This window comes from Heterodontus francisci, chromosome 12 (genome assembly GCF_036365525.1).
Source record: "Heterodontus francisci isolate sHetFra1 chromosome 12, sHetFra1.hap1, whole genome shotgun sequence".
Taxonomy (NCBI): Eukaryota; Metazoa; Chordata; class Chondrichthyes; order Heterodontiformes; family Heterodontidae; genus Heterodontus; species Heterodontus francisci.
This window is the reverse complement of record NC_090382.1, coordinates 105262191-105276999: the sequence shown is the minus strand read 5'-3', so window position 1 is coordinate 105276999 and position 14809 is coordinate 105262191. Positions and strand designations below refer to the sequence as shown.

The 14809-nt window shown below is 43.2% G+C and overlaps 1 protein-coding gene across 3 annotated transcripts in view; it reads right to left on the bottom strand.

The window, feature by feature from the left end:
- Nucleotides 1–14809, bottom strand: part of LOC137376041 (E3 ubiquitin-protein ligase RNF130-like) — a 215921-nt gene that overhangs the window by 148900 nt on the left and 52212 nt on the right. For all 3 annotated transcript variants that reach the window (XM_068044017.1, XM_068044015.1, XM_068044016.1), the window contains exon 2: nucleotides 9710–9957. In XM_068044017.1, the coding sequence (XP_067900118.1) occupies nucleotides 9710–9957 (248 nt within the window). The remainder of the gene's footprint in view (nucleotides 1–9709; nucleotides 9958–14809) is intronic.

The following is a 14809-nucleotide window of genomic DNA, read 5'->3' as shown; positions in this document are numbered from 1 at the left end:
AAAAGCCAGACTAATAGGCATTTGGAATCTGAATTCATTTCTCTGCCAACTGTTGTGTGAAAATACATGTAACTGCAATTAAATGATCTTTGTTAAAAAACAGGAAAATATGTTCATATTCTAGTTGCATTGCCAACTGGAAATATTACACCAATAAATATGATCGGCTGCTACAGAAGCAAAGTGCTCATGATCATGCGTCGACGTATAATAGTTGAAAAACCATCCTGCATTGGTTTTCAGACATGTGCAAGACAAACCTTGCAGCCAGAAGTTAGAGCAGTTACATGGTGGAGTCACCTTTGCATTTAAAGGACCACACCAAAAGCCGAGAATGGCAGAGGGGTGCTCTAGGATGGCCCCACAGTGCAGCAAAGCCTCACTGCTCACTCTCCTCCAGACTCTGCGGGTAAGACGGGAGATGTTTTTCAATAGCGACGGCAAGAGGCCCTCCCGCCTGAACAAGGCAGTCTGGCTTGAGATGGCAGAGGAGGTGAGTAGACGTGGGGCCATCCTGTGTCAAAGGGTCCAATGTCGGAAGAGGATGACGTGCACTCCCCCAGCCAGCCAGGGCTCTCTAGGCCTCATGCGCACAGGGTATGAGCACCAAAGTCATCCACAGCCAGAGGGCAATCAGATCAGCAGCCTTCCTCCAGTCTGGCTGCTAGCGCAGAGGTTGCACGGAGAAGGGGCACTCGCAAGCATTTACAGAGAACACCCTGACACAAATGGGAATGCACAGGTGTCACAGCAATGTAAATATGTCTTTCACTAAATGTTCCTCACCAACATGTGTGTCCTTTTCTCTATGTAAATGATGTGCTACATGCTGGCATACCAATGTCACATCCCTTTGCACCATTGGCCCTTCAGGAGAGCCATCATATGCAATATCATTGCTACGCCAATACTCATTAGCGTCTCCATGGATGCAGTGACATGGACATTGGCTCAGTCAGCTGTGGCCTCTAATGGCTTACACAGGGATGCTGCAGATGTGGACTGCAGCACAGCAGGTGAGCAAGGGTGATGTGTGGTTTGCAGAGCTCATGTCGGATCCTATGGAGCAGACAGCCTTTGTCTGATAAGCCACTGCCGTACATCCCTACCTTACTGCTAGCCCTGCATGCAGAGCCTGGGTGCCATCTGCCCTCCCATGAACCTTTCATGTTATAGGTCCTTTGCGTCCTCATGGTCAGAGGAGGAATCTTGTTGACGTCTCTCATCATGCCAGGCCTGCCCCCTATTGGGTGTGTAGTTGTGTAGAGCACAGCGAGCAGCAAAGAAAGGAGCTGGCCTTTTCGGCCCATAGTACAGGGCATCACCCTATCCATCCAGACATTGGAAGCACTCTTTCAGTATGCTGATAGCCTGCTCAATGGTGGCTGGAAATGTATCTCTCCTCTGCAGCAGTGGTGGGGTCTCTCACTGGTGTCGGGGGCCATTTCTGCAAGGAATAGCCCTTGATTCCAAGAAGCCACCCCTCCATCTGAGCCAGTTCAGTGAATAGTGGTGGCAGATGGGACTGGCGCAGGACCCAGGTTTCATGGCAGCTGCCTGAGAAGCAGGCACAGATTTGCATGAAGCATCTCTGGTGATCATATACCAGCTTCATCTAGATTGAGAGGATATCTTTAATGGAGGTGGTAGGAGGTGGTCGCCTGGCGAGAGGCCTGATGGCCACATGGGTGCAGTCTAGGAATATTAAAACCTATGGTTCTCTGGCAATGGTGCTGAAACCAATGGCCTTCTGGGCCTAACTGTGAGAGTCGGTCCTGAAGCAGACTTACACACGGGTTGCACCTGAACCGGAACGGGACCAACATCCTTGCAGGGAGGTTTGCTAGTGCTGTTGGGGGGAGTTTAAACGAATTTGGCAGGGGGATGGGATACAGAGTGGAGGTACAGTAGGGGGTGATGCACAGCCAAATATAGAAGAGAAATTAAGTCAGTCTGGAAGGGCAAGTACAGACTGGTTAAGGCACCAGCGCATTATGCAAGGCTGGACTGCATCTATTTTAACGCAAGAGGTCTTACATGTATGGCAGATAAATTAAAGGCGTTGATTAACACATGGGAATATGATATTATTGCTATCACAGGGACATGGTTGAGGGTAGGGCAGGACTGGCAGCTCACTATTCCAGGATATAGTCTCGTCAGGCTGACAGGGGAGGGGGTATAAGGAGGTAGCATAACACTGGTGATCAAGGAGTCAATTACTGCAGTAAGGAGGGATGATATCTTAGAAGGTTCCTCAAATTAGGCCATATGGGTAGAACTTAAAAACAAAAAGGAGGCAATCACGTGGCTGGGAGTGTACTACAGGCCTCCAAACAGTCAGGGAGAGATAGAGGAGCAGACATGTAGGCAAATTTCAGAGAGGTGTAAAAATAATAGGGTAATAATAGTAGGAGATTACAACTTCCCCAATATTAACCGGGATAGTCTCAGTGCAAAAGACTTAAAGGGGACGGAATTCTTAAAGTGCATACAGGAGAGCTTTTTGAGCCAGCACGTAGAAAGTCCTACAAGACAAGGGGCGGTACTGGACCTAATCCTAGGGAATGAAGCCAGAGGAGTGGTAGAAGTGTTAGTGGGGGAGCATTTCGGGTACAGTGACCATAACTCTAAGATTTAAGGTAGTTATGGAAAAGTACAAAGATGGACCGGAAATAAAGGTACTGAATTGGGGGAAGGCCGATTTCAATACGATAAAACAGGATCTGGCCAAAGTGGACTGCGAGCAGCTACTTGTAGGAAAGTCTACATCAGACCAGTGGGAGTCATTCAAAAAGGAAATACTGAGAGTTCAGGGCGAACATGTTTCGTAAAGGTGAAGGGTAGGACCAGTAAGTCCAGGGAACCCTGGATGTCAAGGGATATGGAGGATTGGATCAGGGAAAAAAAGGAGGCTTATGGCAGATTTAGAGGGCTGAAATAAGCGGAGGCCCTAGAGGAGTATAGAAAGTGTAAGGGGGTATTTAAAAAAGTAATTAGGAGAGTGAAGAGGGGGCATGAAGAAACACTGGCGGGCAAGATAAAGGAAAATCCCAAGGCATTTTATAAGTATACTAAGGGCAGGAGGATAACCAGGGAAAGAGTAGGGCCCATTAGGCACCAAAGGGTGTGTGGAGTCGGAAGATGTAGGTGAGGTTTTAAATGATTACTTTTCATCTGTGTTCGCTATGGAGAAGGACGATGTAGGTGTAGAAATCAGGGAGGGGAATTGTGATATACTTGAACAAATTAGCACTGAAAGGGAGGAAGTATTAGCGGTTTTAGCGGGCTTAAAAGTGGATAAATCTCCAAGCCCAGATGAGGTGTATCCTAGGCTGTTATGTGAGGCAAGGGAGGAGATAGCATTGGCTCTGACATAAATTTTCAAATCCTCTCTGGCCACAGGAGAGGTGCCGGAGAACAGCGAACGTGGGACCATTATTCAAGAAGGGTAGCAGGGATAAACCAGGTAATTACAGGCCAGTGAGTCCAACATTAGTGGTAGGAAAAGTATTGTAAAAAATTCTGAGGGACAGGGTTAATCTCCACTTGGAGCAGCAGGGATTAATCAAGAATAAAAACAAGAAATGCTGGAAATACTCAGCAGGTCTGGCAGCATCTGTGGAGAGAGAAGCAGAGTTAACGTTTCGGGTCAGTGACCCTTCTTCGGAACTGGCAAATATTAGAAATGTCAAAGGTTATAAGCAAGTAAAGCGGGGGGGGGGGGGTGCGGGAAAAAGATAATAAAGGAGGTGGTGTAGATTGGACAAGGCCACAGAATAGCTGACCAAACGGTCATGGGAGCAAAGACAAACAGTATGTGTTGAAAGACAAAGCATTAATACAGATAGGGCGTTAACGGACTGAAGACAAGGGACCTTGGTGTACTTGCCCATAGATTACTAAAGGCAGCAGCACAGGTAGATAAGGTGGTTAGGAAGGCATATGGGATACTTGCCTTTATTAGCCAAGGCATAGAATATATGTAGGATAAGCCATATCCATTTCCATGTGATCAATAAATTTGAACCCTTCATTTATTCACAATTTCCTAACAGGGCAAGGATTGGTGTTGACGGGTACATCAGGTGCTTTCATAGATCAACTATGTGGCGTGGCATAGCATTGCTCATTGTGGCCAACACTCAGTGGCACAGCATGACCACATTAAGATCCTACCAGTTGAATCGATCCATTATGGATCCACTATCCATATAACCTTAACACTCCTACCCTTTCTGGCAGCCTCCTAACACAGAGTGACTAGAGTGCCATTGCTCCTTCACAAACACAAAAAAACGCAGAGCATACACTGTTTATGCAGGGTCTCAGTACCTCCCTTCATGTCTGCAGAGCTTTCCCTCCAATAATCCCAGATCCCCTCCCTCCTCTCTTCCAGTATGGAGAGTGAGACCCCTGAAATCCCCCCTCCCTCCCAATATGTAGTGAGACCCCTGAATATCACACCCCCCCCTCCCTCCCAGTATGCAGAGCAAGACCTCTATAATCCTCCCCCTCCCTTCCAGTATATAGAGTGAGACCGCTGAATATCAGAACTTACCTTCCGTAGCGAAACCTTCTGCCCTCCGGCGTTTCTAATCGTGAACGGGACGGCACGTGACGACCTCTCGTTCTACTTAAAATGAGGAAGTGTGCATGGAGAGGCGGTGGGATGCATAATCTGCAGAGGTAAGTACCATTTTATATATTCTAATTGGGGACCATGCCACTGAGAGGCAGGGGAACCACACCAAGGTACCCCCGCCACCGGTAATTTGCGGAGGGCCCTTCTCTATGTCGCAGGTCAAGGCAGGCCTCTCCCCACAGAATTTTGCAGGCTCCCGCGACGCAACCCACAGCATTGAGGGGCCAGTCAAATTCAGCCCATATATACCACTTAATATGGTACGATTAAATTGCCCAATGGTATTGGCAGAGTCAGTTGATTAATAAGAGTTATTTTAAATGTACAAGATGGCGGCAAATTTGGGAAAAACTTCAGGACCTTGATTCCTGGAAATACCAAGTGGCTAGAGCTACATTATGACATTGCAAAACAGAAAGGGTAAACGTCACACAGCAATTTACAATGACATATGTTAACAAAAAAATGTCAAGTCAAGTGCATGGAGAGCAGGTGTGCACCCTCTGGCAAATTATTGGAATCTATTCTGAGAGACAGGATAAACTGTCACTTATAAAGGCAAGGATTAATCAAGGATAGTCAGCATGGATTTGTTAAGGGAAGATCTTGTTTGACCAACTTGATCAAATATTTTGAAGAAGTAACAAGGAAAATAGATGAGGGTAATGCAGTTGATGTGGTCTACGTAGATTTTAGCAAGACCTTTGACAAGGTCCCACATGACAGACTGGTTAAAAAAATAAAATCCCATGGGATCCAGCGAAATGCAGCAAGGTGGATCCTAACTGGCTCAGTGGCAGGGAACAATGTGTAATTGTTGATGGGTGTTTTAGCGACTGGAGGGCTGTTTCCAGTGGAGTTCAGCATTGCTCACTGCTGGGTCCCCTGCTTTTTGTGGTATATATTAACAATTTGGATGTAAATGATCAAGAAGTTTGCAGACGGCACGAAGATTGGCGGTGTGGTAGATAGCGAGGAAGATAGCTGTAGGAAGATATTGATGATCTAGTCAGATGGGCAGAAAAGTAGCAAATAGAATTCAACCTGGAGAAGTGTGAAGTGATGCATTTGGGAAGGTCAAACAAGACAAAGGAATACACGATTAATGGGAAAATACTGAGAAGTGTAGAGGAAGTGAGGAACCTTGGAGTGAATGTCTACAGATCCCTGAAGGTAGGAGGACAGGTCAATCAGGTGGTTAAAAAGGCATATGGAATCCTTTCCTTTATTAGCTGAGGTATAGAATATAAGAGCAGGGAGGTTATGCTGGAACTGTATAACTCTAGTTAGGCCACAACTTGAGTCCTGTGCGCAGTTCTGGTCACCTCATTACAGAAAGGATGTAATCACACTAGAGAGGGTACAGAGGAGATTTACTAGGATGTTGCCAGGACTGGGAAAATGCAGCTATAAGGAAAGATTGGATAGGCTGGGGTTGTTCTCCTTGGAACAGAGAAGGCTGAGGGGAGATCTGATTGTAATGTACAACATTTTGAGGGGCCTGGATAGAGTGGAAGTGAAGGGCCTATTCACCTAAGCAGAGAGGTCAGTGACTAGAGGGCACAGATTTAAAGTGATTGGTAGAAAAATTAGAGGGGGGATGAGGAAAAACGTTTTCATCCAAACGGTGGTGGGGGTCTGGAACTCCCCTTTCAGGCCTGCTCCGCCTAACCCTCGACTCCCCGAGATTTCAAAAATCTATCTACCTCCTCCTTAAATACATTTAATGACCAAGCCTCCACAACTCTGAGGTAGAGAATTCCAGAGATTCACCACCCTTTGAGAGAAGAAATTCCTTCGCATCTCAGTTTTAAATGTGTGACCCCTTATTCTGTAACTATGTTCCCTAGTTCGAAATTCCCCCACTAGTGGAAACATCTGCTCAACATCTACCCTGTCAAGCCCCCTTAAAATCTTATATGTTTCGATAAGATCACCTCTCATTCCTCTAAACGCTAATGAATAAAGGCCTAATCTGTTTAGCCATTCCTGATAAGACAACCCCTTCATCCCAGGAATCAGCCTAGTGAACCTTTTCTGAACTGCCTCCAATGCTGGTATATCCTTCTTTAAATACGGGGATCAAAACTGTACGCAGTACTCCAGGTGTGGCCTCACCAACACCCTGTACAGTTGTAACAAGACTTCCCTATTTCTCAACTCTAACCCCCTAGCAATAAAGGCCAAAATTCCATTTGCCTTCCTAATTACTTGCTGCACCTGTATGCTAACTTTTCGTGTTTCATGCACAAGAACACCCAGCTCCCTCTGTACTGCAGTATTTTGTAGTCTCTCTCCATCTAAATAATCTGCCTTTTGATTCATCCTACCTAAGTGGATTACCTCACACTTGCCCACATTCAACACCATCTGCCAAGTTTTTGCCCTCACTTAACGCTTTAAAGATGTCTGCAAACGCGACATGAAGTCCTGTGACATTGATCACAAGTCGTGGGAGTCAGTTGCCAGTGATCGCCAGAGCTGGTGGGCAGCCATAAAGGCAGGGCTAAAGTGTGACGAGTCGAAGAGACTTAGCAGTTGGCAGGAAAAAAGACAGAAGCGCAAGGGGAGTGCCAACTGTGTAACAGCCCCGACAACCAATTTTATCTGCAGCACCTGTGGAAGAGACTGTCACTCTAGAATTGGCCTTTATAGCCACTCCAGGCGCTGCTTCATAAACCACTGACCACCTCCAGGCGCTTACCCATTGTCTCTCGAGACAAGGAGGCCAAAGAAGAAGACTTAACCTATATAAATCCCTCTGCAGATTCTTTGTGTCCTCATCAAAACATGCCTTCACACCTATTTTTGTATCGTCAGCAAATTGGATACACTACACTCTGTCCCTTCCTCCAAGTCATTAATATCGACAGTAAATAGTTGAGGCCCTAGGACAGATCTTTGTGGCACTCCACTAGTTACGGCTTTCCAACCTGAAAAAGACCCATTGATCCTGACTCTCTGCCTTCTGTGTGTTAGCCAGTCCTCAATCCATGCCAACACATTACCCCCAATACCCTGAGCTCTTATTTTGTGCATTAACCTTTTATATGGCACCTTATCAAACGCCTTCTGAAAATCCAAATACACTACACCTACCGGTTCCCCTTTATCAACTCTGCTTGTTATATCCTCAAAGAACTCTAACAAATTTGTCAAACATGATTTCCCTTTCATAAAACCATGTTGACTCTGTTTGATTGCATTATGTTTTTCTAAATGTCCTGCTATTTCTTCCTTAATAATGGACACTAGCATTTTCCCCAATGACTGATGTTAAGCCAACTGGTCTGTGGTTTCCTGCTTTCTGTCTCCCTCCTTTCTTGAATCGGGGTATCACATTAGCAGTTTTCCAATCCACTGGCACCCCACTGGAATATTATGATCAATGCCTCCACTATCTCTGCAGCCACTTCCTTGGATACAGGCCATCAGGTCCTGGCGACTTGTCTGCCTTTAGTCCCATCAGTTTGTCAGCACCTGTTCCCTCATGATAGAGATTGTTACAAGTTCCTCCCTCCCATTTATACCTTGCTCATCTATTATTGTTGGGATGTTTATAATGTCCTCCACCGTGAAGACTGATGCAAAATAATGGTTTAAATTATCTGCCATTTCCCTGTTATCAATTCCCCAGTCTCATCCTCTAAGGGTCCCACACTTACTTTAGCTACTCTCTTCCTTTTAATATACCCATAGAAAACTCTTACTGTTTTTATATTTCTTGCCAATTTACTCTCAATCAATTTTCTCCCTCTTTATTAGTTTTCTAGTCATCCGCTGCTGGTTTCTAAAAAATGTATAGCAGTGCTTTATTAATACAGAAGAAACATGCACTCATACCAGGTATTCATAATAACATTATGTTCAAAAAGTTGACTTTATCAATGATATGGAGACCTCCAATTAGCATCTCCACCCACCTTAACTGCTGGAACAGCTTCATTGCAAAAAACAGGAAAATGCAACATCAGGGTAGGCTGAGTGTTGTTCCAGAGCCACACAACCCAGAAGACCATGACACTGTTCTATTTCAGAAAGTGAAGGTAGATCAGAAGCCTAATCTTTACACACTTTTTATAACTTTTATTTATGGAGATATACGTTACATGCACCTCCTAACTCAACCACCACCACAGTTTCAGTTTGCTCCTATTTATATGAACACAATTGAATCCCCAGTTAACGCCCACCACCTGCATACAATTGAACACTCAATTAATATACAATTAACAGATACCTGTTGGGAATACAGATTTCCAAGTCTGCACAGGGTTTTCTGGAGTCAGGTGGCTTTGGATCAGTTATTAATCTGAAGTTATTCCCCCACTGGGTAGAATAAAATCACGCTGACATGTACAGAAACATTCCCTGCAATTGGTCACCATAGTGCCAAAGGCGAGGAAAATCTTACTGGAAGGTCAATGATAAAACAGATGTTTATAAAACAAATACCTGGTAAAAGCATAATTTTATTCCATTAAAAAGGGGAACACTAACTTTTTTTCCTCTAAATTAGTACTAAGTAGTGCTTGTCCAGCTTTGTCCTCTAGTTTTTCACTATTTAATCTATACAGACATTAAGCTAATGGATCAGAATTTGTCTCGATTCAATTTGCAACATCAACATATTCAAGTATTCAGACAAATCTTGCATCAAATGAAATCCCTAGAATTTTGATGACCTGCTGTAATTTTAGAGGGTTGACAGGGCTTTGATCTATAGACATACTTTGGACACACAGAACTGGATGTGTGGTGGGGTTGGGAGAGTAGGATTTACAATTATATTTGCAGATCTATCCTTTTGAATCAAAAAGCAACAATATGACTACCACAGCTGGTTTGGATACTCAATTCAGTGATTACCTTCAGTGCATTCTTCATCACTGCACTAAATGGAAACATGAACAGTGTGAAATTTCTCCATAAAGTCTCCTCTCATTTGGTTTTCTCTGCCCTCTTCTCAAAACAAAAATCAACATCACACTTCCAATTATTAGCAGCATGTCAAGTCTCAGTGAATCTGAAATAAATAAATGTTTATAAATCAAAGTCACTGACCTGGTTCCTTCCACGTAGGTTTGCATATCTGAACTTCTGAATGAAATAGAAGATCAGCCACGCCAACGAAATGATCATCAGTACAATAAATGATATGGAGACAAAGACTAGAGAGCCACGGCTGTACTGTGGAAAATGTGCTGTTCCAACTGCTATGGACATCAATACAGTGAGGTTTTTTTCCACATAGTTCAGAATCTCACGACCTCTACGCTCAGAAATCATGATGGCGACTATATTACCAGTTCCTGAAAGAAACAAAAATAATTTATTTAATCTCCAGTTATGAAACACAGGTCAAAATTTCCAAGAAAGGTTGAGAATTTCTATCTTATTTCTCTCCTGGCACCCACCCCTCTTCAAAAAAAGTTTAATTAACATTTCAAATTATATTCAAACCTGATTAGATGCATCCTACAATTCCCACTTCCCCAGAAGAGAAAGACGTCTAGTGTTCCACAGAATACTTCACCACCCATATTTATAATCTATCCTGCAACATCCAAACCCCTTCTTCAAGTAGAAACTCTATTATCAGAGATCAACCTGGATGCAGATTGAGAGGCATCAATGCCAGAAATATCAGCAATGATTGAGTGTATTGCTGTACTGCAAAAGGCCATTACAGATGTTTGCTGCCATCTGGGCCTTCTAATTGGCTCTTATGTCAGAGCTGGCTGCAATGGTGTAGGATTTCCTACTGAAACACTGCTTAACTTGCCTAAAACTGGCAGGCCTTTAGGAGGCATAAAATTAACTTTTAAAATAAGGTTTGCTTTAACTAGTTGACTTTGTTCCTGTTGCAATGAATGTGGAAGTGAGCAGAAAGGCATGGCACTATGCTTAATAGGAAATTTAGCCAAGTTAGGAATAATAGGAGCAGTTTGCTGAGCTTTGCTAGTATGACTTAATTGTTAAGAAACAGCCATAGCAAAATGCAGCTTGCAGCTAATCTAACCCACAACGATCAGTCACAAGGAATCAGCAGAACCATGACAGATGTGGGGAGTGAGACCAGAATGTTCGTTGCTGACTCCCTTGCTTCTGCTTTTTTATCTGACTCCTCTGCTCCTGCTTTTTATCTTGCCTGTGTAAAACAATATTATATTAGTAACAAGTATGTATTGAGAATGGAGTGTATTGTTAACCTCAATAACAGATGTACTGCACGTTATCACGTGGTTGAAGTTGAATTGTACCGCACTGATTGGTTAAACAAGGAGGCGTAGCATGAATCTTAATGTATAAACAGTAGTATCTGTATCACGAATGGTCACTTACTCTGGTGGACCCGACAGACTCTGTTGGAGTCAGTGCCGCTGTGTCAGAGTAAGCCCGTCGGCTAATGCGCAAATAAAGTAATTGATTTTACCTACACATCCGACTCGGTATATTTACTGAACCAGACTGAGGGCAAAAAGAACTCAGATTGTCATGGAAACTAAAGGAAAGCATTTGTCGAGGAGTTATGGAAGGAAACCAATAATATGTTAAACAAGATTATTCAATTTGAAGTGGTATTTGAACAATCCTTTGTGCTAAGTATGTGTAAAAGATTTTAAACACATTTTTTCCTAGACATCCTCTTGGCAACATGTATTTCTTTGTAATTATGGAACAGTCACCAAGTATCAAACAATGGATGATGTGCATTTATACAAACTCAAAACACTGCTATGCAAACCCAGGGGAAAATTAAATATATAAGATTTCATGGCCAAAAATTGGGAGACAGTACAGGAGCGCAATATACAGAATCTGACGATTCAGCCCAAGTGGTCAATGCTGTCATTTATGCTCCAATCAAGCTTTCTCCCACCCTTCTTCATCTTATTATCAACATATCCTTCTATTCCTTTCTGTCTCATGTGTTTACCTAGCTTCCCCTTAAATACTACTATACTGTTCGCCTCAATTACTTCTTGTGGTAGCGAGTTCCACATTTTTAACTACACTTTGGATAACATAGTGCAAAAACATAAAATATAAGATGCCATAGGTTCAAGGATAGTGCTACAGAATTTTCTTCATTGAGAAATAGGAGAGGAAAATTGGGAAATACAGTTAAGATATGTTTATTTTAATACTTCACCTTTACCAGCAAATTCGGTTTAAAAAGGCACTTGTATGATGTTCGTACATAAAGATAAGTACATGGCAGCCACGTTAAAGTTGCCTCTACTTTTCAGATGAATGTTTAAGCAGTTAGACACCATAGAGTCATAGAGTTACTCAAGAGGAAAATATTAATCAGTTTGAAAAGAAAAATCTTACTGACTGATGAGATGAATATTTAAACTAGATCAGTTGACTATATCATTCAGTTCCATTGCAGTCAATGAAACTCAACATCAGGTAAAGGCCTGCTCAGGTCAGGAAAAAAAACTCAACCCGAACCCGAAAGAACCACATCGGACCCGAGTCCAACCCGGCCTAAGTCCTTCCATTTTTTCCCGCACCCAACCCGACCACGGAATGTTCACTTTACCTACCTTCCGATTCCGTTTTTCACTTTTACAATTTGTGCAGATAAGCAACAAAAACTGTAATTGGACTTGAAAGGTTGTTTAAAAAGATGAAGATTGGAGCCACGAGGTCAGTGATTGTTTGGTCATGAGTTAACAGGAACCCATGGAGTTGTGTCCAGCCAGGTTGTGCCACGCTGTAACAGTATTGCTTAAAATAAACACAGCAATTGCCCAAGGCTCAGAAAATATTATACATTACCTAGACTCCTGCTTTACAGGTTGAAATACTTGCTGCAAGTTTATCCAGCGAGCAGCTGAGATGCAGAGACCAGGAAGGTCTTGAGTGATTAATTATTATAAAATATACAGTAATTATATAAAAAATATAAAATGATCACTGTCAGGACTCTAGTCTACACACATACAGATCACTCAGGACCTTCCTGGTCTCTGCATCTCAGCTGCTCGCTGATAGAGTAAGATGAAGAAAGGTGGGTGAAGGCTCATGAGGAACATAAATACCGGCATGGACCTGTCTAGCCTAATGACTTGTTCCTATGCTGTAAGATTCTAAGTAACTATGTAAAATCCATAGTAGTAGAAGCAGTAATAATTGTCTAATCTCTCCCTAACTCTCAAATCCCAATTGCAGCTTGAGAGCTATGATTTACTCCCCAGAGGTAGAAAAATACAAGATTCATTTGGGCCATGGAGGACCTTGCATTTTCTTATGAATACCACTGATATGGGGGCAAGAGGGGGCTGGCTTGCAGAAATAGCACGCATCACATTTTGATCAAAACAGGTTGTGTAAAGATATCCAATGTACTAATTCTAAGGGATTAATAACAACATGTAAATTATCATTTGGAAAAGATGTAAGACTGGTATTGTTGGCATTAAGAATGAATTTCAAATTTCAGTAAAATTTGGTTTTACTTGCTCCAGTATTATAGAATCATTACAGTGTGTCCGTGCTGGCTCTCTGCAAGAGCAACTCACCTAGTCGCACTCCCCACCCACCCCCCCACCCCCACCCCTGCTTTTTCCTATAGCCCTGCAAATTTTTTCTCTTCAGATAATTAGACAGTTCTCTTTTGAAGGCCTCGATTGAATCTGCCTCCACCACACACTCATGCAGTGCATTCCAGATCCAAACCACTCATTGCATAAAAAGATTTTCCTCATGTCGCTGTTGCTTCTTTTGCCAATCACTTTAAATCGGTGCCCTCTGGTTCTGGATCCTTTGGCCAACAGGAACAGTTTCTTCCCATCTACTCTGTCAGAACCCTCTAATTTTGAGCAACTCTATCAAATTTCCTCTTCCCCAAGTAAAACAGACCCAGCTTCTCCAAACTATTCACAAAGTTGAAGTTCCTCATTTCTGGAACCATTCTTGTGATTCTTTTCTGCACCCTTGTTTTTGCCTTAATATTCTTCCCAAAGTGCTGCTCCCAGAACTGGACGCAATGCTCCAGTTGAGACTGAAAGTGTTTTATACAGGATTATCACAACTTTGTTGTTTTCGTGCTCTACTTCCCTGTTTATAAAGCCCAGGATTCCATATGCTTTATTAAGCTCTTTCTCAACCTGCCCTACAACCTTCAATGATTTGTGCATATAGACCCCCAGGTCCCTCTGCTCCTGCACCCGTTTAGAATTGTATCCTTTAATTTATATTGCCTCCCCTTGTTCTTCCTACCAAAATGAATGCATTGATTCACAAATTCTGGATATAAATTACATCACTAATCCCCAAAATTATTTGAGTTTTTACAGTTGAGATGACAAAAAAAATCCAGAGTGCATCAGATGTGCAACACTCCTCACCATGAAAATGCAATACACATCTCAAGCCTGGAAGCTGCCTCAGTGATAATACCCTATCGCTGAACAAGAGATGGCACCAGACTGTATAATCTAGCACTATTATACCCAAAGGGACAACACCCGAACCCCATTGGTAAATGCAGGACGGTTGAATGCTGTACAAATTTCTTTCCCTTTTGTTCTCCCTGCCCCTATGTAATTAGCTCCAGGACATCACTGCAGGAGTTCCTCAGGGTAGTGTCCTAGGCCCAACCATCTTCAGCTGCTTCATCAATGACCTTCCTTCAATCATAAGGTCAGAAGTGGGGATGTTCGCTGATGATTGCACAATGTTCAGCACCATTCGTGACTCCTCAAATACTGAAGCAGTCCAGGTAGAAATGCAGCAAGACCTGGACATTATCCAGGCTTGGGCTGAAAGGTGGCAAGTAACATTCGCGCCACACAAGTGCCAGGCAATGACTATCATCAACAAAAGAGAATCTAACCATCTCCCCTTGACATTCAATGGCATTACAATCGCTGAATCCCCCACTATTAACATCCTAGGGGCTACCATTGACCAGAAACTGAACTGGAGTAGCCATCTAAATACCGTGGCTACAAGAGCAGGTCAGAGGCGAGGAATCCTGAGGCGAGTAACTCACTTCCTGACTCCTCAAAGCCTGTCCACCATCTACAAGGCACAAGTCAGGAGTGTGATGGAATACTCTCCACTTGCCTGGATGGGTGCAGCTCCAACAACACTCAAGAAGCTCGACACCATCCAGGACAAAGAAACTCGCTTGATTGGCACAACATC